This window comes from Odontesthes bonariensis, chromosome 23 (genome assembly GCF_027942865.1).
Source record: "Odontesthes bonariensis isolate fOdoBon6 chromosome 23, fOdoBon6.hap1, whole genome shotgun sequence".
NCBI classification, from domain to species: domain Eukaryota; kingdom Metazoa; phylum Chordata; class Actinopteri; order Atheriniformes; family Atherinopsidae; genus Odontesthes; species Odontesthes bonariensis.
Window position 1 is genome coordinate 20,857,413 of NC_134528.1, and position 24,661 is coordinate 20,882,073.

General features: G+C 40.3%; 2 protein-coding genes across 2 annotated transcripts in view; both read left to right on the forward strand.

The window, feature by feature from the left end:
• The window catches only part of mlst8 (MTOR associated protein, LST8 homolog (S. cerevisiae)), a 271,460-nt gene that overhangs the window by 209,146 nt on the left and 37,653 nt on the right, over positions 1-24,661 (forward strand). The gene's annotated exons all lie outside the window — the stretch shown is intronic.
• LOC142373655 (heparan sulfate glucosamine 3-O-sulfotransferase 6) lies at positions 4,645-23,496 on the forward strand. The gene is made up of 2 exons (XM_075457005.1): positions 4,645-5,530; positions 21,905-23,496. Exons 1-2 carry the CDS (start codon positions 5,061-5,063, stop codon positions 22,521-22,523), a joined length of 1,089 nt encoding a protein of 362 aa, XP_075313120.1. The 5' UTR covers positions 4,645-5,060; the 3' UTR covers positions 22,524-23,496.

Genomic DNA, 24,661 nt, shown 5'->3' on the forward strand with positions numbered 1-24,661 from the left:
ATTGATCACTTTGACAGCAAAGTGGCATGTCTTTGATTGCTTTTCAGCATCACAACAGATCAATAACAAGGAGTGCTGGAAGAGTGCCGAAAGGTAAATGATGTCTTCTCAGTTTGGAGACTCTTGGAAATTGACATACTGCCACGTTGGAGGAGGCCTGGGTCGATGGGTTTTGTTATTTCTTTCAGATTCATCATCCTTATGGATGTGCTGCCATGTAAAACCTCACTTATATTTCAGCGTATAAGGTGAAGGTGCCAATACATTGTGATTTATACCATAACACATAATGTCAAAAAGTCTTTTTGGAAAAAGGGTTGCATCCAGCCATTTCAAGGCGTTTGCTAACGCAGGATGGTCACACATTGTTCAGTATTTGGAATAAACCTCGGCGCATGTCAGCTCAGTACTGAGTCTTATTAGAAATGTGTAGATCAAGAATAATGTAAAACAATCAACATTTTCTATCAAAGAACAAGGAGCATGCAGGTAAGAATCATAAGAAGTTGTTGTTAAAGTTATGAGGCATAATACCACCTATGTAAACCAGTTAAGCTGCTGTTTCTTAAAGGATAAGACCGGTTTTTTGACATTGGGCCCTTGATTTCACATTATAACATGATGTTCTACTCACCCCTGCTTGTTGTTGAACATTTGGAGCTGTTCCGAAGATATTCGCGAGGCGTCTGGCTGCTCTCTTGAGATATTCGGCCATGAAACGGTTTCCTATGGGCAAGCTTATACAGGTACAAACTATGCTGTTTATAATTTATTAATTACTCTACACCAGCACTGATAACGTGGAGGTGCGTCGCTTACTTAAAAAAATCCGGGTTACTAATTTTGAATTTTAGCCGAATGAATAAACAGGCAGCAGGTCTGTGGGCTGTCTGTGGCAGTAGCACGACGATGACGTCAGTAACACCCACTTTACAACAAAAAAATAAAAATTACAATAACCCGGATTTTTTTAAGTAAGCGACGCACCTCCGCGTTATCAGTGCTAGTGTAGAGTAATTAATAAATTATAAACAGCATAGTTTGTGCCTGTATAAGCTTGCCCATAGGAAACCGTTTCATGGCCGAATATCTCAAGAGAGGAGCCAGACGCCTCTCGAATATCTTCGGAACAGCTCCAAATGACAAACAACAAGCAGGGGTGAGTAGAACATCATGCTATAATGTGAAATCAAGGCCCCAATGTCAAAAAACCGGTCTTATCCTTTAAGGTTTCTCTGGCTTTTGGACATGTTTTTGGTAAGTTTGAACTTTTCATTCTGAGTATGTCGTAAAAGCATTCATGATTGAAATATAAAAAGAACATAAAAAGGTCACTGCATGATCACTCCCAGCTGATTATATAATGAAGCTTAGAACTAATAAATGGATTCCGCATCTGCTCGTGCGTGAGGCCTGTTTGACGTATATTTAGTCATTTTCACCAGTGCATGAGAGTTCTCCGGGTCTCTCTGTGGCTGACCCGGGGCAGTTTACAAATTAGTGGCTGAACTGTGCATGCACGCACATCGCTCTCCCATTCAGAAAAAAGCACACCGGAAACACAATGCTAATGCACGTTTTATGAATAGACTACAGGAGAATCGGCTGTTATCCACAACTCTACAATGTGTTGCGGGCCGACAACATCGCTGTGTATAGGAAGCTTTAGGACAGCTGATCCAAACTCTAGTATGACAAGTGTGTGCACATCTGAAGAGTCCTGATTGGTTTTCATGCACATGGACCTGAAAACTGTGAATTCTGCATTTGTAAAGAGACTTTGATGTGATATTGTGATTTCTGATACTTGGACCTAGGTTTGAGTCATGCGATTGAAATTGTTGGGTGTTTTTTTTTTCTAACAAAACTTATTGGTTAACTTTACTGAAACATGTTGGTTTGGGTTAAGGCCTCGGTATGCTACTTCGTCGCTATCCGTCAATCCGACTCCGTGGTCACGCAGAGGCTATTAAGCCTTTCGAAGTTCTCTGTCGGGATGTCGGATACGCAAGGCAATTCACCTCCCGATCAGAAGGCATTGCTACGCTTGAAGACCCAATCTCGGGACATCTATCGTGAAAGTTGATCAATTGTTTGCCTTCCGACTCCGTTCCACTCCTTACAGTGAACGATGGCGACCGAGAGAAAAAGACCGTTGTTGGAGTTGGAGCTTATTGATATTGAAATGCAAATAATTTTGATCAAATGTTGACCGGCACACAGTAAACTCTTTCAAAAATGGCGGTGTTGTTGTTCTGAGAGGAAGGAGCTAAACCGGAAATGATGTCGTTAGCCGACCAATCACAACCCTTGCGGTCTCTGCGAGTCTTCGCCGCCTCAACGGATAGAGAGGAATTTTGGCCGACGGCCTGACGCACGCAAGAGATGGAGAGCGTCTCTGAGAGGGTCTCCGTCGACGGAGAGGGCTCTCCGTAGCCTTTCCCGGACGACTATAAATCAGGCTTTAGCATTCCCACTTTTTCTTGCTTAGGTTTAGGTAAAAGCACGCGGTTAAGTTTGGTTGATAGAATTAATTTGTTAGGTTTATGCAACAAAACCTCTTATTTAGAATTTGTCTAAAAAAAAGGATGCTACGTTTACACAAGACTACTTGTTTAGGTTTAGGCATCAACATTTCTTTGTTTAGGCTTCAGCAAGGGTTCGTGGTTAGATTTAGATAATACCACGGTTTGGTGTAGAATACGTCCATTTATAATGATATCTAAATGGATGTGTGTGGACAAGCTTCTCCTCCATTTTTGGGTGATCATAGTGACAAGTTTCGCAACAGTGACAACTTGTGGACATTTGGCTACGGTCTGTGCATTTTCAATCACCCTGTCCCCAGCAGTGAGTCCTGCACCAAGGCCTCCTCCCGCTGGAACATGTCTGAAAAACATCCCTTGGCAGATGTTTAGGTCGTATCCTCACAAGATGCCACAGTCACCTCTGCGACTCTACCCTGAGCCTCTCCCAGATGACTGAGCTCCTCACCCCATCCCTAAGGGTGAGACCAGCCACTCTTTGACGATATAACATTCACATCGCTGCACACTCTGCCCCAACCCACCAGTCAATCTATTGCTCTGTCCTACCCTCGGTGGAGAACAAGACCTAAAGATTACCTGCACGCTGAACACTCATCAATGGGACACCCTTGTGCCAATAGATTTTGACATCTGGATGAGGCTAATTGGTTGGGAGAATGCAAGACTGAATTTAAAAGTTATTTCAAGCAGCACCTAATGTTCAAACTAAATGTAACATCAACATGGTTCTTTCATCAGTGTTATGGCAGTTTAATGACAACTAGTTGACCTTTAGAAGCTTGTGTGATAATCTAACAGTGTTCAAACTAAAAAATAAAGTGAATACTGACACATCTGTTTTCATTTTAGATTTAGGAATAACAACTTCTGGGAGCATATTCCCTGTGTAGGAAAAAAGTTAAGCCCTCCAAGAAAACATTATAGCTAGCTTTAAACTGGTCCAAACAGCCCAAACTGCGAGTTCGCTGTTTGGTGCTGAGAGATCATGAGGATTAGAGATAGACATTTAGACTTGAAGGTGAAGTCATGCTGAATATAAGAACTGGTGGCAAATAAACTGTATGGCCAAAATTTGAAAGTAAATAATGTCGTATTGGACAGACCCAGAGAACTATAGTGCTGAAGTTTCCAACCAAATAGCAAAAGTAACAGAGCAGCCATAAATCTGATATATAGTACTCAGAATATAGGTGTTTCTATAGTTTTGATTGCAAAAAAATCATTTGTCAATATCCTGAGGTCAGAAAAATGAAGCAAAACTGCTTTTAGACTTTTTAGCATAACAGTTCCAGTTGAAAATGTAATCTATTTGCTTTGGCCTTCTTGGCATGATTCAAGTACAAATTGATCAACTTCCAGGGGACGTATGATTTCTGACCCATAACTAAGGAAAAAGACATTTTTATTCAATAAAGCAAGACATTGCAGCCACTTTATATGTGACTTCTCTTTACTTTTCTATGAGTAATTCCATAACTTTACTGATCTATTATGTCTTTAAATTTTTACAGCTACGGGGAAAGTGGATAATGGGACAAATTTATTGTTGGTCTGGATTACGACACAATTACCAAATCTGGGCTCACATAGACACTTGAAGGATGAAAAGAAAAAGCGGAAGCGTACACCTGCCTACACAAGTTGGAAAATGTACGGCAGGGTTGAACCTATGTGTCATGTTGGCACCAAGGAGACGTGTGGTCAGGCTGGCCGGCAGACAGAAGCTGGTCACTACCGGCTCATAGAGAGCTGCTGCAACCTGTGTGCTGAGAAAGGGTTCTGAGGAAAAAGGAAGTTTAAGAGTGCATGCGGTGAAGTAAATGAAGAGAAATTGCACTTTTCCTCTACAGGCAAAAACTAAGACCCCTTCTAAAAGTTTTCACTCACTCCAAATATAATTACACTAACGACCATTTTTTTAAATTCAATTTCACCTGATAAAAATGCAATATGTGTGTGTTTCTCTCTCTCCCTCTCTCTCTCTCTCTCTCTCTCTCTCTCTCTCTCTCTCTCTCTCTCTCAACTTGGCAAGAGTGAGCTGCTCAGGTTAATAGTTTTCTCTGTTATTTTAGTGTGGCGCGAGCAGGCGAGGGAGGGGGCGTGTGTTTGATAAACAGGGCGTGGATTTGGCAGACAGACTGGAAGAGCTGTTGAGGGTTTCCTACAGAGCCGCTGCCAGGGAGCCAGGGACGCGTACAGACAGACGGAACGGAGCGCAGCACGACATACATTTACTGGCTGGTTGGGACTGTGCTGGAGTCATCGAAGAAATCGACATGCTGTCTTTATTGCTTTGGATCAGGACACAGCACACTTAAAGAAAAACAGGCCAAACCGACAGACATGAGGAGCTTTTTGACGCATTGTGGGCAAGCTCTGCGCCACTTGTTGTGGCACAAATATACAAAGTGAACTCAGTTACTGTCCTAGTAACTGTTAAAGACCGTTGTACGAGGTCACTTGGTATGCCATGTTCCGTGTGTTGTGTCCCCGTGCTCATGATTGCGACCCATGGGATGTAGTAAATGGAGAGCTGCGTTCAACTTTGGACACCTGAAGGCGCAGTCCAAGCTGTCCGTCTTCTTTACCATGATCATTCTCTTCACTTACCTATTTTACTGCCTCAACGGATTTTGCGAGTCCCTACCCAGACCCGTGTATGACCGTCAAATTAATCTTCAAAATAAAATTATCCTACATGATGAGCAAGACACTGAGCAGGTCGGCGCGTATAACGCGTCCCCGGTCTCGCTCGTCCGGGAACAGCTGTCGGACTTGAAAACCGGTGCTCCATCCAACAATATTTCTATTGCTAATAATTTCGGCAGCAAAAAGTTCCCTCAGGCCATCATCATCGGCGTGAAGAAAGGTGGCACTCGGGCTCTGCTGGAGTTCCTGCGCATCCATCCGGACGTTAGAGCCGTAGGCTCAGAGCCGCACTTCTTTGACCGCTTCTACGACAGGGGACTGGAATGGTACAGGTAAGACACTTTTATTTATTTACTTGTCGAATTTGATAGAAGAATGCTGCTCCTTAATGTGAAAAAAAAAATGCCTTGAATGATAATGAACTCTATGGGCGAAAGTTGAAATCAGACGACATGGACTTAGAGGTCCATTCTCCTGTCAAAGATTAGCAAAAAGGCAATTAAGGTTTTTATCCTTAGTTTACAACACAGTCTTATGGAAGACTTATGAAATTAGAATTATATGAGTTTGGAAACTTTATGCAGTGATACTCATTACATAAGGTTTAGTGTTATATTAAAAATAATCTATAGGTTGGAGTGTCAACAGCTCATTTTTGGCCTGCTTGTAAATGTGGTCGACCGTGGATATTTAATATTGCTGTTCAGTAGCAGCAGTTTCAGAACAGCTTGTCTGTCCATTCTGATGTGCCAGAGAACCTGTCTGATGTGTGTGCAAAAAAAAAGAGCTACTTTTAATTATTTATGTTCTGCTGCACCTCAAACTGCAAAGTGTGCTTAAATAAGTATAAACATTATACAGTATCAATAACTGATGTGCATTGAGGACTTGAAATTGAGATGTGCCAACCTTTGGAATCCTTTCAAATTTGAAGAACTTTAAGATCCAGCTGGGTTTTTCTTCTAAGATCAAGGCGAATGTCCTGTTTTACAAGGTCCTCCGTGCATTTTCTGGTTCTTATATTATAGTAAATGGTGGAACTAAATGAGGATGGTGTAACAATCATTTCAGCAAACTGAAATACACTTTTCCCCTGTCGGCGCACATGAGGGCTGTTTTTCTACAAGCAAAATCAGGCGCAGACTGATTTGATCAGTTTCTCTCTTCTCCTCTCCTCTAGTCTCCTCTCTTCATTAATATCTCTCAGCACCAATAAGATGCTCTGCTGATAGCTTCCAAGGATGGCAGTGTGTTATCAGTCCCCTGCCAATAAATTGCTGTTTATTGAGCTGACACACAGCTTCCCTAAGTGTCCGTGTTAGTCTCCTGAGAGCCTCCATCACTATCACAGAGGGAGGATGGGTTATTCTGGGTGGTGATGCTGTGGATGACCCTGTGCTTTCAGGTGGCTAAGGTTGATATATATACCTCTGGAACCTGGATAAACTTAAAGGTTTCACATTTCAAAGGAAATGAAAATTTTAAAATAGACAGTCATCACCATCTCGTGTCTGATGATGAGATAAAAAAAAATAATGGTTACAGGAAGAAGGTGGATCAGCAGATAAATTTACACAGAGGAAATTCTGAAGGTGTAGAAAGAATGAAACATGTAGAAAAAAAACAAAACAGAAAGGGACACGTGGCAAGTTACTTACAGTCAGGTAATGATTAGTTAAGAGCAAAGCTCAGGTGGAATGGCTGTAAGAGAGATCAAAGCGGGTGTGCAGAACGGCTGTTCGCTTTCTCGGTACTTAGCATACATTGTTCAGGAAGAGGAAGAGGCTGGGGCTTTCCTGCTGCATGCTGACCACATAAAAAAAAGACTTGCATTTATGACAGTGGCATCATGTGATCAGAAGCTTCTTGAATCGGAAAGCTGCACTTTCCTGTCTTTAAAACTAAAACCTTCAAGTACTTTTGACACAGGCATCAAATTCAACTGGTTGTAAAACCTGTAAAATGGTGGTTTACTGTCAGATTCAAGAAGTAGAATTTAAATAAACCTACTGTAAGTCCAAACTGTGTGAAAGAGCCGATGAGAAGGACAATCTTGCACTCGAGTCTTGCAAAGTCATCGCTCTTCAGTCTGGAGGAAGTTGACTCTGCACTTGATAAGTTGATTGGTGGTGACACCCTCACATTGAAAGTGTTATGTCTATAGCTTTAAAGATCACTCAGTTTGCTCTCGAGTGGTACAAACAAAAGCTGCCTCTCTTGTTTGATCAGATTTTTCATTTTTAAATTATAAACAAAATGACCCGATTAATGAAAAAGTTTGATTTTTTTTTTTGTTTATTCATTACTTGATTCTGATGCAAAAAGTAAAGCTATATAATAAAAATATTCCTGCTCACTTCTTTGAGCTTTCGGGGGCCGTATACACAAAGCCAACGGTCATTTGTCAGGAACCTCTGGAGCATCTCTGAAAGTTGGTCTCTGTTGTCTTCTTGGTGTTTTACACACCGTCTTACTGTCGGACCGCAATGAATGTTATTTCTTAGCCATTCCAGCATGTTGAATCCTCATGGGGTTTGTCTGTGACAGATATTTTCTTATTGGCTACTCAGCGAATCAAGAAAATCCATATTTTTATCCACTTGTTGATGTTTCTCCTTATTTTTTTTTCTGTCTCTGCCTCTTCCTATTTTCTTCTACTACCAGCAGGTAGTGCATTGCCAATGCCACTTCCCCAACTAAAGTCTCACTAACCATATCCTCAATTTGGAGACAAACTTCTATGGTGTGGCAAACAATAGTGTGACAGTCAGCAAACACTGCTTTATTTCTGTTTTCATATAGCGGTCTTCTGGTTTCCCATGTTAAATACTGTAAACAAATTGGTAGCCTGTACAATAACAACAAAAAAAGCCTGATAATGTCACCGTAGACCGGTTCATTTGGGCTAACAGGATGTTGAAACAGGAAGCCTGACATACAAAAGCATAGAGTTGAAAAGAAGAGAGTATTAGAAAAAAAAAAGCTGGTTTGATGAATGATCCTACTCAACTGCAATTTGGAAATTACAGGTCACCCTGCCGGACCTTTTCAAGAAAAAAAAGTACCCTTTTAAACTGGATTGCTGTTTGCCGATGCTTGGTGATTAATTCCTTGCAGGTTTGGCTTTATTGGAACTTCTCTGTTAGTTCAAAGTCTTTTTAAATGTCCATTTCAAGGCAAGAATTTCCAGACATATGGGGGGGAGTGAGAATGTGAAGCTTAAGGTCTTCTGTACCCGAATAATGAACTGAATAAGATTAAAGGTGAGAGAACCAGTGACCTTTTAATGTTCCCTCTACTGCTTTCGGTTGATAATACCATGACCTTACCTCGTTTCTTTTTAAAACAGACATGCCATAAAACACTTCTCTTGTTTCTCTTTCTCTTCTTATTTCTTTTGAAGGCTTAATGAAAAGTGTGTTTTTGCCACATCCTAATCTGTTGACAGCTCATGTCAACACTGTGTGAATTGGACCGGTGTAATGACAGGTCAGACATTAACACGGACAGCTCAGGGACATACGGAGGGGCTGAGATGGATTAGGTCCCTCGCTGCGGTTAAACAAAGCCTTATGAAGCCTTCGTCAACACCCCCTCACTCACCTCGTAACGCTGGTCCTTGATGAGTGCTTGAGTCTTCATATACCTCCACCGTTAGTTCAGCAGAGAAGGTTTATTGCACCCGGGGGCTATGTACTTCACTTACAAAAAACAAGTATTATTGGGAAGTATTTCATTCTTCATGGAAAAGATTCATGTTTGATGAACTAGAGATTTAAGAGATCTCTCGTTTGAATCCTCATTTGAAGAACATATGGAGAGCCAGTAATGGCATACTTTTTGCCAAATAATGTTTCAAATGTATTCGAAGAATTGCTTGCTTATGTCACAATTCTTCAAACTTGATTTTGGAAAAAGTGACAGCCCTGGTGAATACATTTCATAGTATTTTTATTTATTGTTTTTTTTTTTTGTCATGGAGACACAGAAAACACTTGCCCCTCGGCTGCTACAGTGAATGTTTTTTAGTCAACTCCGTCATGATAGATATTTTCTGACGTGGAGTCAATAGCTGGGCACCTGTCTTATGGATATGTGCATATCATGTTATTTACAGTTACTGGCTAAACAAACATGGGACATGGGGAGCTGCTGTTTGCAATAACTGGTGATATTAAAAGTGAAGGGTAAAATATGTGGTTTAAAGAAAGAAAAAAAGGCTTCATCAGCTTTCCATATAAAAGTACTTCTGTAGTTAAAGGGGCACACGGTGAAGCCATGGAGTAGTTACATTAATTTGAAGGTCAAAATACAAATTAGGGTAATAAATATGTTAAAGAGTTTTGTTGGTTTATTAGTAGTCCGTGTGTAATAAAGAGAAATATTTTCCAAAAGTTAGTTGATAAATAGGCTCATTGAAGTTAGAATATCTGAAAGTAATAATTAAAGGTTTGAAAAAAACAGCTAAAGCTAACGGACAAGAATATTTTTCTGTTTATTTGTGCGACATCAAAGGGAAACTTTAGCTGAAGCAGATACGTTTTTTTTTTAGTAGGAATGTTAGCTAAAAGTTGTTTATTTAGTCAAAAGAAACTAAATAAACTAAATACTAATATATGGTTAAATAGACTGCTAAAACTAACTGATAAAAGACTTTGAAATATTCTCTTTAGTTTTATCTATATACCACTAATTCAGAAGAAAACGTCATCTCAGGCTACCCGACATAAAGAGAAAATAGGCCATTTCCTTTGGTTAAGCAATTGACAACAGTGGGGAGACAAAAAACAGCTCTCAAAAGTACGAAATAGGTAACAGTGGGCAGCTGTCTCGTGGTACAATTATCTGAAAGTAGTGGATAATGTTTTTAAAAAAAAAAAAAAAAGCTAAACATAATAACTGATAAATTATTAAGGAGGAACCCTTATTGGATAAATAGCTAAAAAGTCTGGCCAGTCCAAATAGTTGGTCATTAGCATGAGAGCAAACAAAATAGAAACATTGTTCCACCAAGTTCAGCTGAGAAAATGTTACACACTTTGTCAACTTATTTATGACTTCTTTTAAACTATGCTTGAACTGCTACTTTTTCTTGTAACAGTTTCTGATACTCTCCCACACTATTCACTTTGAATATAATCCCAGAAATATTAGACATATTTAGTTTGATAATAAAAGTATTGATTTACTTATCTCAGCCTCATTTGTCTCCCTGTTTGCTCCTCTGTGGCCTGTATGAATAATAACTTCTGACTTTCACGTTTGACTTTCTTGTCCTTTCGTTCTCCGTTGTCGGCTTTCTTCCCTATTCTTCAAAAAAACATTATTAATTTAGCACAATTACATACCAAGGACCCTGGTAATTCACATATATCAATTTTAAACTGAACTGTACTATGTGATGCCAACAAAATCATCTGAAAGTGGGCTGGAAAGTATCACTTAAACATTTATCCTCTGACAGAGCTCTTCATTTCCAAGTGCTGTCTGTGTCTTTGAGAGAAAGAGGCTTGGCCCCTGTCTTCAGCCGCTAACCAAGTAAAACATATGGACATCCTTAAAGGAAGCATTTGGCAAATTGCAAATTGAGAAAAATGCTTATATGTGGAAAAGCCTTGGCTTCGCATCTACTGGAAACGATGGTGTGGTTTTGTTGTGAAGAATGAAGGTTCAGACAGCCATGGTGTGCAAGAGTGCGTGAGCATGTGCGTGAGCTCGGATTCATTCACAGTGCTGTAACCGTCCACTCTCCTCTTTGTCCCAGCACCGCTCTCCCTCTTCTGGACACCACAAAGATCCCACAGATATAAATGTCATTTCTTGATATCGATCTCCCAAAATAGATTCTCTCTATTGATTTCCTTATCTGTGCCTTTAACCTGCCGTTGCTTCAGAAAATGAATTAACTTCTGAATATTCAATCTTGTTGACAAGAGGCTGTTACTCCCATCCACCGCTGACATTTAAGTCTCCCAGTCTGAGTCGTGCTTGAGTGGATTTATTGGCTTGTTCGGGTCACTCAAATTGTGTCATAAAGCCACTGGATGCAGTTTTGCATGGGACACCCTCGTTCCCTTTATGCCTCCTTAGAGTCGTTTTTTCTGTTTCCTTATCTGGTCATTTCTTTTTCTCATTGTTTCACTGAGGAAACACATCGTATAAGAGCTGGATGTGCTACCTAGACAGGAATGTCCGGGTTTTTATTTCCTGTCAGACTTGTCTACCAATCACAGGGGATTCTCTCGTGGAATTCTTCTCTGCTCACATTCCTGGAGGCTGCATGTTGTGGTGAGTGTTTTTCAGGCTGACAAAGGGTTTAGGGTAGAGGAAAGTTTTCAGTGAGGAATTTGGAAAAAAATAGGAAAATGTATAGATCTTGCTGGAAGAAAGAGGGCTTTGTGCAGAATACAAGGTTCAGTGCTTCGTGAGTATAACTGAAGTCCGTCACATCCATAAACAAGAGCAACAATACCCAACGTGTCTGTCAGAAGTAATATACACACCGTGACATGTACTGGCATTTAAATGTAAAGTTTTTTTTTTTTTTGTCAGAATGAATACAACATGTGAATAAAGCTGGAAAACCTATTTAGGAATAATCATAGATGACTTGATTGATTGTAGTCAAATGGGAATGGATTTGAACTCTGAGAAAAAAAATAAAGGCCCGATGCTACTCAGTCATCGGATTTTTGACAGCTCGTCACTTGTCGACCTCTCCCCACCCAGCATGCTGCGTCTCATGCAGTCAGAAATAAGAGAATGAGATGACTGATGAGAAGTGAACAATGAGTGTGCAAAGAATCGAAGTCACCGCATTTCATTCACAGTAACAGAAACAGAGCGCTTGCGTTGTTCATCGCAGCCGTTCCACTCTTCTGGGTTTTTTGATACCAGACAGTCAGACTGAGAATGTGCATTTTAGGTGAAGGACTCAAGGGATACGCTTACTTTTCATCAACCGCAAATTCATTTAAATCTGCACCTCCTCAGCAGACAGGACGGATAGTGGGGCTGAGACAAATCATGACTGATGAGCTGCCATGTCTAATGGACGACAACATAATAATCCCATTTCGACATCCTTCTCTTCCTTTTCTCCTAATCATTTGCCTTTCCTTCCACACAGCCTCTTGTTTTGTTCTTTGCCCTTTGCCACCCACCATTAGTCATTTGTATTCGATGAGTGGGCTCAAAATGGAAAAAAGGAAGGAGAATTGGGAAAGATTCAAATAAGTGCAAGTGTTGCAAGTGTGGCTGTTTGCCATATATGAAAAGGAGGAAGTGAAGAAAAAAAAAAGAAAAGCTGGTGATTCAATAATGTGTTTCCAGTAATATGTAGTTCTGACATGCTGGTGCCATTTTAGGTTAGTTTGATTTTGAAAAAGCCTGTCGAATCGAATCCATAGATCCTCTCCAAATTCATACACACTGTTCTTTCAGGAGAAGCAGGTAAATATTGACAATGTGCAGGCTTTTCTGTGCGTGGCCATTAATGTCTCATTGGTGTCCAGCTCTGTTTGATGTCTGACTCCCTGATTAGTCCTGAGAGGACCAACTTTTTACAACCCCAAATCAGAAAAAGTTGGAGCAAAAATGCTGAATGATAACAATATTTAAAAAAGAAGAACACAGTGAGTCTTACAGTGACTTTTACTTTAGTTTCATCGTAGACTGCATGGACCATGTAAGCTGTCTTTAATTGGTTAGCACACATTCTTTTTTGCATATGAGGCCTGCAGAACCGAACAACATTATCACTTAGTAATGTTGCTTCTCAAAACACTCCTCAAAGGCATTGAAAAATATCAAGCAATGAAGCCTTTCAGATGTTATATGTCCCCTTTTATTCTGCTTTTTGTTTGTTTGTTTCATTTCTACACAGGTATTGTATGTTGCTCTAAAATGCCAAAAAAAAAAACAAAAAAAAAAACCTTTTTGCTTCAGTGCTGCCATCACAGAAGTGTAAATTAGCTTTACCAAGAGCACAGATGTAACCCCGTGCCGTCACACATTGGACTTGTTGCTGATAGCAGTCTGGATGGCCCCTTCCTTTTTTGGTCAGGAGCGAGCAGTGTCAATTTCTTCCAATAAAAGATCCAGAATACTGATTGGTCTGACCGCAAAACCCATTTCCACTGCGTGATGTCCCGTCCAGTATTCCACTGGACTGGTCAGAAAAGTGGACGCTGCTGACAAGGTTTGACAAGATTTTGGGTTGTTTTTTTCTAAACAGAAAAGTTTTGAGTGGCACTTTTTTTTACCTTATTACTCACCCTGAAATTGCCACAGTCCCAACCTTCTATTGAATGTGTTGCTGGCCTGAAATTTAGGAATGGATGTATGTTAACAAATTGAATAAACTCGCCAAGACAAAACATAAATTATCTTTGGTTTATACTGTCTGAAAAGAACAAAAAGTCAAGGCAAATCAAAGAAACCCAGCATTTCTTTTCTAGTTGGCATTTTCACAAGTTTTTTCTTGTTTTTGGGATGTATAACAGACAAAATGTCCTAAGATTTTCCAAGAAAACGCCCATCAAGTTGACTTAACCTCATCAGAATAACTGGTCTATTGTTAATGATGTCTGTGCCAGCTTTGAGAGAAAAATAGGTTAATTATGCCTCAAACTCTGGCTCACAAAGTTATAGCTGAATTTGAGTACAAGCAAAACATCTGACAAGACATAGTGATGGCTGGAAATCTGGATACCACCACCAGCTCCTTCCTCATGTTCATCCAAACTCTGCTGTGTGTGGGCGTGTGTTTGATGTGCGCATTAATGTAGCCAAGTCATGAGTCCACCCTGAGGAGCCTGATAGATGGCACTCATAGCAGACCACCAAAAGAACTGTTTCCAATTTCAAAAGCTGGGCCTCAACCAGCAGGGATTTCCGTTTTTCAGCTTAAGACGCTGCTAACAATCAGCTGAAAAATCACAGTGATGAAGGCTGAAACTTATGGGAAGTGGTTTTCATCAGACAGTTCTCATTGGTCGGGATCGAGTAGATGGACAAATGAGATAGTGTTGCTGAGCTGTGATATTCCGACATGTTTCAGATTCAGACAATCCTTTTAATTAGAGGAAACATTTGTGTTCTCTGTTCCTGTGGAAAATCAAAGAGGAGGGTATCTATCTATCTATCTATCTATCTATCTAATTAATTAATCAATCAATTGTTCAATCCAAAAAACTATGAAAAATGATGGGCAAAATAATGTGCATGGAAAACCAAATTGCACCAAGATGTTTTTTTCAAGCTCAACAGCTCTTCAATCAAATAGAATTACCACTTACAGCGCCCTCTTTAATCGCATGATGCTGATTGCATGATAAATCTTCCAATTCCAAAGTATGTACATTAATAGGGCAATGTTTTGTGATACCAAGGTATTGTTTCAGCACGATCCAACGAGTACAGACAAGTCGGGCAGAGAAAACCCTCTGTCAAAAGGTTATTGGATAATCTGTAAAAAACAGGTATTGATCAAATTTATGTAAAATAGAAAATCCACATGTAAAAAGCAGAGATACCCGATTTACACATTTGTACAAATAACTCCTTGAGACAAGAAAAAGTCCAATGAAGTCCCTGTCTACAGTTTTGCTGTCATCGGGCACAGAGTATTTATTCAACAAGTGCAATGAAGTTGGTAAAAATCCAGAATATAATCCACAAGACAAGGCTTAAATGACTAATTATTATTCATCTTAAATGCGTCCCTTCCTTTAGAAGGTGATTATTGTTTTTTTAAAAAAGAAGAAAATAAATTCTCTCCAGTTTGTCTGTATTCATGCACATAACACATTCATGCAATCATACTTCTCTTCCTAATTATGTAACTGTGGAATGGACATCATGACATCACTTAGGCTGCAGAAAAACGGATGTGTCCCTATGTAATCTGTCCGTTTCTCCACCCAGTCTATGTCCGTTCCTCACTCAATCCTGAGTTCAGAAGATAGGATGAAGGCAGGGTGTGGCCCCCGAGGCCCCCGAGGCCCCCGAGGCCCCTGGCAGCTCAGAGATAAAGCCACACAAGAAGGCCACTTTGGGCTCAACAGGAACACAGCTGCAGATTTTCCCATTTGATAACTCAGTAGGGGTGGGAGTAATCAGTGTTAGTGACAAACACACACACACACATACACACACAGTTACTTACACTCACTCATAAGGACACATACATTCAGACACACATTTAAAGGCTTTGCCTTTATTTTCATCATGTGTCATTACAGGCTGTTATGCTGTCTGAATGATATTATGATTACATCCTTTCCTATTCTTCATTTACTCTGGATCATGGTTTCGTCCGCATTTTGGTCAAGTTCTCCATTTGTTTTAGATTTTTTTTTCCTTTTTAAAAGTCAAAATAGAGGGAAAAGGAGATGATTCATGTATTTGGTTAAGTTCTAATGGTTTAAGGCGTGGATTGATGACATGCTCAAGTTTGTAGAGTGAATAGAAGGCTACAGCTAGCAGCCAGCTAGCTTTGTTAGGAAGTTAGCCACTCTGAAGAGGCTCAAAGATGATAGTAAAGCACTGTGATTTAAGTTGTCTTATCAGAAGAAGAACATATAACCCCTGATAAAGTAGAGAGTTGTCTCTTTTACACTGGCTTTTGTGTATAGAATATGATAATTAGCTTTAGATGGCAATATTGTTATTGTGCTTCCTACTATTTGGCATATAGATTTGCATAGTTTAATCTAAATGCTAGCTTAACTTAATATAAGTTTTGTTACCAGCACACATAGAGTACAACTTGAGTATGTTATTTTTGTGCCACGTGCACATTCACATTGGCATAGACTTTAGGTAATCACCAGCTCGATCCTCTCTTTGTGTGTGCAATTGCTGCTACACTGAGGTTGACACCAGTGCAATTTCAGCAACTCCAATGGTAGCAATAGAAGTAGTAAGGCTAGTTAAAGGTTAGTGGCTTTGTTGAAAGTCACACAAGCATTCACACAAGAAAGCTTCTAATTCTTCCTCAGTCAAACTGACAGATCTGCCTCTGTAATCAGGGCTGTCCTGGTTTTTCAGAGGAAACTCTGACTGACCTCTCCTCACCCACCCACCACCCTCAGTCCTTGAGATGTGTCTATTAAGTGTTACACCTCTACTTTTCCTCACAGCTAGGCGCATTTTTCCACTCTTTCCTACCGACCTACCTCAGTGATGCAAACCTCCTTGGTAAAAATACTTGTCACCACCCTGGTGCGTCTGCCAGACTGTAACCTTCAGAGTGTGTAATAGCTTGCCACACACATACTGATGTGAGCTTCAGAAACACGAGCTGGAAACCAAATGGATTTATGTCACAAGAGGGTTTCACTGACAATGCAGTGCAGGTCCTGGAAAGTACTGAAAGGCTCAGAAATCAGGTCCATCAATAAGAACTTAGAAGCTAGTAAAAAAACGCTTGTTCATTCGCCACATTTTTTCAGGGGTTGTTTTTTTTAGTGTTTCATTGTGTGTCCAGCAGCTCACCAACAATTGATAGCAATGTAGAAAGATTAATGTGCTTGATGAATGAATGTTCGTCTTACTATCAGACTAATATTTGACAATGAAAAACTGGTTAAGTTGAATTTTTATGTGTTATCAAACAGTCGGTCATAGTATTTATATCTATATTTAAATTCAAGTTGGACTGACTTAAATTTAGATTTGCATCTTCCAGTTTGTTTTTTGTTTTTTTCCTTTTTTATTGTCTTTACAGTCACAGCATCGAGCACTGTCGTTACTAATAATTCACTTCTCTTGTCCTAAAATTAGTGTTTGGGAGCATTATCATAAAGAAAGTGGGAAATGGACATTCTATACTTTTACATGGCACTGGGTACATTGAATACAATTCTAAACTGTGGCTAGACAACATCACCCATCTAATGCAGCGACCCAACTCCAACAGGCACAGAGAGAAGCATTACTTTACTTCCCCTTTTATTGAACTGCATGCACTCCCTGCTGACTTGTAATCAGTCCACAGAAACTCCTCTGCCCTGTATTTGCAGACAGTAATGACAAACCTTTCCCTCCCCGCAGCATTTTCTTTTGCAGAGCTTTGAAAATGCGCAGGCAAACTGTATATGTCTTCATATGTCGCTCTGTAGTGGTTCAAGGATGTCAGTGTGTTTTAAAAATCCTTCACACATGTCAGACACGTTCAAAACATTCTCACTCTGAAGGATACAGCAGGGGCTGCGTGGCTTTGAAGTAGCATGAGAAAGATCAGGAGTCAGTTGGAAAAGTGAAGAAAAGAGAGGAGGCGAGGCGAGTCGAGGAGAAATGGAAAGATAGAGAAAGGAAACAAAACATGTATGGAAGAGAAATCTGCACATGATGACATGTTGCATGACATGATCCCTGTGATCCCCGATGGTCTCACCCCCTGAATCACAACCATCTGCAGCTGACCTTCAGGGTGGAAGAGTCCATTTCCGTACAGGGCAGCCTGATGGGGATTAAGAGGGTCCGGGGGTCTGGCCTCGGGCCCAGCAGAGCCGGCATGGATCACGGCTTTTAGAGCTCCAAAAACTCGGAACCAGAGGGAAACTTCCTAACACAGAAAGATTTCCCTCATCCCCGCCATACACACACACACACACACACACACACACAGATTAACATGCACGCACAAGCTAAGAACTTCATTGCTCCCAGATGTGGATCCATCCTGCAGAGGGCAAGTTCAACTGGTTACTGTGTGCACATGTGTGCATGGTGTTTATGTGTGTGTCATAGGAGATTGCAAAGAGAGTAAAATGGTTTGGGCTCAAACAGACAAGGAAATGGCTGGTCTATGTGTTTTCCACTAGAAAAGGGAAGAAAGATCCTGTGTTTACAGTAGACCTGCAGGTGCCTGTTTTTACTTTCAAATCTGAAAACACTTCATCCAGAAACCAGCTAACACAAAAAACAGGGAAACTGCTTCGGGCTGCAAAGAAGTGGAGGGAAAATTGCAGCGTCTAATGTGTCTGTTTAGCCTTTTCCTTCTTCTGAATCGCAACCCGTTTTCCAAAGAAGTCGGTGCTCATGCTAATGGGGAATTGCTTGCAGTGGGTTTCAAGAAATTTGGGACAGGATCAAGAAAAGAAAAGACTGGAAAGGTTATGCAAAGCTAAACATGGAAGTCTATGGTGGAACATCCCTCAACTAATTAGGTAAATAAGCGACAGGTCAGTAAGATGACTGTGTATGTAAGGAGTATCCCAGAGACGTCTTTCAGAAGTTAAGAAGTTTTTGTTCCTGATTATAATGGCATCACCATGACAAACCAAACAGGCTTGTTGACTCCAATTTCCTTTTTTTTCTCTAAATTTGATTTACCAAGAGTGGATTTAGCTTCTTTATTTTTTTTAAAGTAGTCATTACTAACATGCGTTCATATTGACTTTTATATTTTAGAGTTACAAAAGTAAGCAAGTTGTAGACAAAGTAACTAAATATATCTTCAGCTAAGTGGCACACTCAGATTTACCAAGCCAGAGGGCAGATCTTTAGCTCTGTTTTGTCGTTACTCCAAATTCCGAATCATGCTCTCTGGAAATTCTACACTTCTGTTGAATAATCAACTTTTCGGCAGTAAAAATGTCAGATACTGGTCTTAACTCAATTATGACTAAATAGGTAGTTAAGTGAAGTTGGCCTGGAGAGCCGGGATGGAAAATACTATTCCAATCAAATGTTCGTCTACCACTTCCACACAGAGCAGCTCTGCTCCCTTTTAATGTCAGCACGCTCTGCTCACACCTCATTTTTTAGTGATTAACAGTAGCCCTTGAGCCTGCAGTCCTTGAGTCCGTTTACCAGGTCGTATTAAACCTCAGCCCACCCACACACTACTACAACTAAATGTGCGTGTAAGAACGCCTGGCCTGAACACATTTGTACGCACAGATAAACGCACATCTGTGCACTGTCTAACCCACTGGCATTCCTGCTCCAGATGCAAATGGTAAAGGTGTGACGAAAACAAACATCAGGTTGCTAGGTTCCCCTATAAACACACTACAAATGCTGTCAGATACAAAAGATCAGATACTGGGGGTTTTATCTTTAACAGATTAGACGCTTCTAAATCCCATTTCAAAGTAAACGAGCAAATTCTGTGCTGTCTCAACTTGCTGCTGCTTTTATGTTTTTTACCTCTCCTCCCAAAACCCCCATTTGTGCCCACTCTTCTCCCTCTCCTCTCCCATCTTCACTCTGTTGTAACCCCCCCCTTTCGTCTGTTCTCCACTGCTGTGTGGCTTAAGATTACAGCGGAGTCCAAAATGTAAGCATCATGTCAATGGAAGCCCCTCTAAGCCTCGAGTGGGACACCATGGCTTCCATTAGGCCAACTGCATGGAATTAAACATCCATTTAGTGCGTCAGGCACACTCACAAAATTGCCTGCAGGCCCAGAAAAATGCACTTTTTTTTTTTTTTTTTTAAAAAGGACCTTGCGTGCACATGTGATGCACACTTTGCTCTGTTATTTTTAGCTGGGTTCCTCTTTGCATTCCATGAGAATAGAAATTGCAAAAGAATTTAGGGTTTTCTCCGTGTCACTGAAATACTTTTTTAAAAGAGGAAGATTTTGAAGGCAATTTGACTCCCGCGAGAGTAATATTAAACGATCCAAAGGCATTGCGGACAAAATATGTTAATTGAAGGATGCAACTCTCTCGTCTTCTTTTCTGGCAACACTTAATTGCTCAGGCATATTCCGTGATGGGATTTTGATAGTCATTCTGGGGAATGTAAGAAACAAAAGTAGACATGTAGTAGGAGCACCAAAACAAGATTTTTAAAACATTCTTTTTTAACCACAAAATATCTTCCAGATTGATGACACATTTGACTGTCCAAAGGCGGAATTGAATGCCAAAGGCACAGTTATTAAAGTCTCCTTGGTTACAAAAACAACATGTAGCTTCTTTCTTCTACGATCAAGATCCATAAAAACTATCCTGCCCCTCACATCATGTGGTGACCACAAATAAGCAGCCTGTGACCCATGTCTAAAAAAATCAGGTTATGATGCAGTTTGTAGTTTTTCGCCTTTGCTTAAAATTCTCCCGGTAAAACATCCCAACAAAAAAAAAATGCCATAAGAACTGCATTGTTTTTCAAAACCGTTCCTCCTTTAGCATTTGCTCGATATCTCCTAAGTATGTTTGGCTCCTTCACTGTAAAAGAGCTGAGAGATTTCTTATGAATACCAGAAGTTGAGAATTTGGTGTTACCCTTGTAGCTGCATGCCAGGGGACACGCAGGACTTGGAGCTAAGTGTGGTAGTTGGATGAGAGAGACAGAGAAGTTGAGTCGGCTCCATCGCCACACACAAGAGCTTCACAAAAGCCCTCAACTTACAGACCAACCACGAAGTCTATGACCCAACCACCACCACATGACTGCTGAGGAGGGATGGGGACGCATGGAAATTAGCTGAGGGATCTTTCAAAGTTGCTGCACTGGCATTCTTCACTGCTAAGAATTGTATAACTCCAACCGAGCCTTTGATTTCAATCTACTCTTTTAACTCCGTGGAAGGAGCTGTATTTTTTGGGGGGGTTTTTTGTTTTTTTTTTAGAACAAGGCAGATTAGATACCTTTTAAGGGTTATGGTAGTATTTGAATAAGTAAGTAAAATGGGACAAATAGGTTTTCCTTTCCCTACTATTTCCTTCAAGTTATCTACATTCTGCTTTGGCACATTATTAGGACTCCCAGCTGAATACAGGTTTTTGAGTTACGATGGCTCTATTTCTCTACTTCAGTTTCTGAACCCTCTACGAGGAAGGAAGAGGTCAACCACAAAATATGTATATATATCTACATATATATGTAGACATAAATATGTATATATATCTACATATATATGTACAAATCAGAAAAATGTATCATTCAGTGGGAAATAACATACTCGTCTTTTTTAAGTAGACTTCATTGGTTTAAAGAAACACATTTGTAATATCACCTAATTATGGTGTAAAAAGGGCATTACTAACATTTTGTTTGTGCTAGCTTGGAGCAGAAGCCAGATATATCGTACAGAGAGGCAGATGATCCCTCTTTTAAATGCAGCCTCTGTCAACTGTTGAGAATTCAATAGTGTGATTACTTCTTCAGTGAGTAATATATAATGAGAAGCTTTTACCACAGCTTGTCCTTCACTATATAATTTGACAAGAATTAGATTAAGTTCACTCGGAAGGGGTGAACAAGGGATAAAATTTCTAGTGGCAGTGACAGTAATCCAACCCTGCTGTAAGATTACAAGCGCTAGTAGTATGACTGCAATGTGGCTTTTATTTCAGTCCAGCAGGACTATGTCCCAGCATAAAGGAACTCAACAAAGAACAAGAGCAGCAGTTATGAGCTTGTTTAGGAGGAAGCAGCAGATGAGAGGAAATTACTTTCTTGAGGTCAACAAAGCCGTGTGGTTGTTTTTTTTTTTTTGCTGTGGCTGTTCACAGACTCTCTCCCCGTCTGCACTGACATGGTCTCTCCATCAGTGCCAGCTGTTAAGACCATGTTTATCTCCCTGTAATCACAGATTTAGTCTTCTAATTACAGAGTAAAATCAAAAATCCTTCAAAGCAAGAGAGGCAACATCAAAGGAATGAGCAAAGAATATTTGAAGAATGTATGTTTAAATTACAGATTTATTCTTAACTGTTTCTTATCTTCTTCTTTTTATAAAGGAACTTGATGCCTCGGACTCTGGAGGGTCAGATCACGATGGAGAAGACCCCAAGTTATTTCATCACCAAAGAAGCGCCTCGGCGTGTCCTCTCCATGAGCCGCCACACCAAACTCATCGTGGTGGTGCGAGATCCTGTGACACGGGCTATTTCTGATTACACCCAGACTCTGACCAAATCCCCAGGGCTCCCATCCTTCCAGAACCTGGCCTTCCGCAATGCCACACAGAGCCTCATTGACACATCTTGGAGTGCCATACGCATCGGCATCTATGCTAAGCATCTCGAGAACTGGCTGCGCTACTTTCCACTCTCACGTTTCCTTTTCGTTAGCGGGGAACGCCTCGTGACTGACCCAGCGGGCGAGATGGGCCGAGTCCAAGACTTTCTGGGGCTCAAACGTGTGGTCACAGACAAACACTTCTACTTCAACCAGACCAAAGGTTTCCCCTGCCTAAAGAAGCCTGAGGGGAGCAGCAGACCGCGCTGCCTGGGGAAATCAAAGGGCAGACCCCATCCTCAGATACCGTCTGAGGTCCTGCTCAGACTCAGAGACTTTTACAGACCCTTTAATCTCAAGTTCTACCAAATGACTGGTCAGGATTTTGGCTGGAACTGAATGGCTATTCACCAAAGTTTTTTTCAAATCTGTCAATATCACTCTTACTGTGTGTAGCGTTTACTATGGAAAATATGCCTTTCCTTCATTTCCAAAGTGAAGATAACCGAACGACAACATATATGTCTGCCTTACAAAAGCCATGTTAATACAGTTTTTCACAGCTTCAATCTCGTGAGCCAGTTAGCGAGAAATCAAAAGAAATCAAAAACAAAAGCTCATGAGAACTTCTACATTGAGACAAGCACAAGACAAACTGATAATAGTTGGTTATTGGCCTCGAGTTTGACTTCTACCGTCTGGCACCTTAAGGGCTAAATAAGATAAGATCTACATATTGAAGCCAATGCTGCAAATCAATGAACCATAGTACAACTGGATTAGAAAAAGCTGAGAAACTTTGTCAAATACAATAAACCAAGAGAATTATTTTGAATTATGCACAGTGGTACAATCACAATAAATGGGTGCTGTTGACATATAAGATTCATCAAGAGTCAGATCAATTGTGCAAGCATTGCTCATTTATACTCTGCAGAAATGAGAAGAAGTATTTACACAATGTAAACAGTTTTAGGAAGTTCTTGTTCAGCATTTTTTTCAGTGTAAGATCATTTCATATCCTGTCTTTTTTTCCCCCTATTTTCTTAAGATATAACATGGATGTAATACCAGACACATGTACAAAATGATACCAGACAGGCTGATATCATTGTCCTCTACATGCTGTAAATTTGCTCTTATTTATGTCCACAATGCAATGCTTTACATATTTACAATCCAGAGAAGAACATTTACAACTGTTTTTTATGTTTGATTTAATAGACTCACCTCCACAAATGGTACTTACATGCAACTGTGTGTTCTTGAAAGCCTAATTTATTCGAAGAGAAAGTGTTGCAGAGATGTTTTCTCCGGGAATTTTGTATTTGAAATTCTGCTCAAAATTCTGACTAAATCTTTTACTCGGAAACATGTCTTTGGGTTATTTATGCGCTGCCTTTCTGGAAGAGTGTTCCCCTCATCCTCTTTGTGTTCATTCCAAACAAGTACATGTTGCTGCTGCCAAGAGCTTGACATACATCTGTTGGGCAGATGATTTCTTCCTGGAAGAGAACTACCACACAGGGAATGATCAAAATATAGAATGTAATCAATCACTTTTGTAGAATTTCATGACTTAGTAGGGAAGCTCACGTTTATTTACAGCATACTGAAATGCCTCTACCATCGGGTGTTGAGCTCTTAAAAAGAGCAAAAAAATTGCTTTGATATGTGGTCAGTCAGTCTTTTAATGGATAAAGGATTTAAAGGAGAAGTCGCAGGCCTCTGATCCATTAGCTTCTGTATTCTAATGCAATCTCTCATTCAGCATGAGATGGCTTTCTGAAAAATGTAAGTGTGTTTCATGGGCTCACTGTCTGTGATGTAAGGCCTATCGCCTTTCACAACTGCATTTGCTATATGAAATTTAAACCTTTACAATTTTAATGACGTTAAACAAAACTGCGCAGACAAAAAAAAAACTTCTGATGCCGATGAAAAAACTTTTCAAAGCTTCCGGTTGTCTCTTTTTCTGCTCATATTACACAGTTACTCCTTCTTCAGCTTTTGCTGAGCTTTGATGTTTTGACCTGCAAAAATATTACATGGAAAATATTGTTTGTTAATGGCCGCTAGATTGTCGTTTTGTAACACTTGAATATCTAATGGAAAGCATAATTGGGTTGCTGCACTGCAGATAATGGAGGGGCAATGTACCAGCTAAGAGAATCAAGTTTATGCTAAATGGACTATTCCACACTTGCTTGGGGACAGTAATGCACGTGCTTACTTGGTTACACAATGTGGATTCATTTTATGAGGTTACTAAAGCTAAAGAATTAGCTGAAGTCATTGGGCGCCCAGTGGATTGTGCAAAGCCACTGTGATACAGATTTGAGGATAACTGCCAACACCCGCCTCAAAACGTGAAATGGTTTAATCGTTTCACAAGGAGTGGATGTTACTTCCTCCTCTTGGCCTTTATGTTGTGTTAAACTGAATCAAGTGATGGGAGTAGGAGATGGTCTTGGTGATTCAAGAGGGGTCACGTGGCTGAAGGCATCTGGGGGCTAAATTTCAACTTAGCAATCAAT

Coding starts and splice junctions, on each gene's coding strand:
- LOC142373655 (XM_075457005.1), top strand. CDS start 5,061: ATGGGATGTAGTAAATGGAGAGCTGCGTTCAACTTTGGACACCTGAAG. Junction 5,531..21,904: donor AGGGGACTGGAATGGTACAG/GTAAGACACTTT, acceptor CTTTTTATAAAG/GAACTTGATGCCTCGGACTC.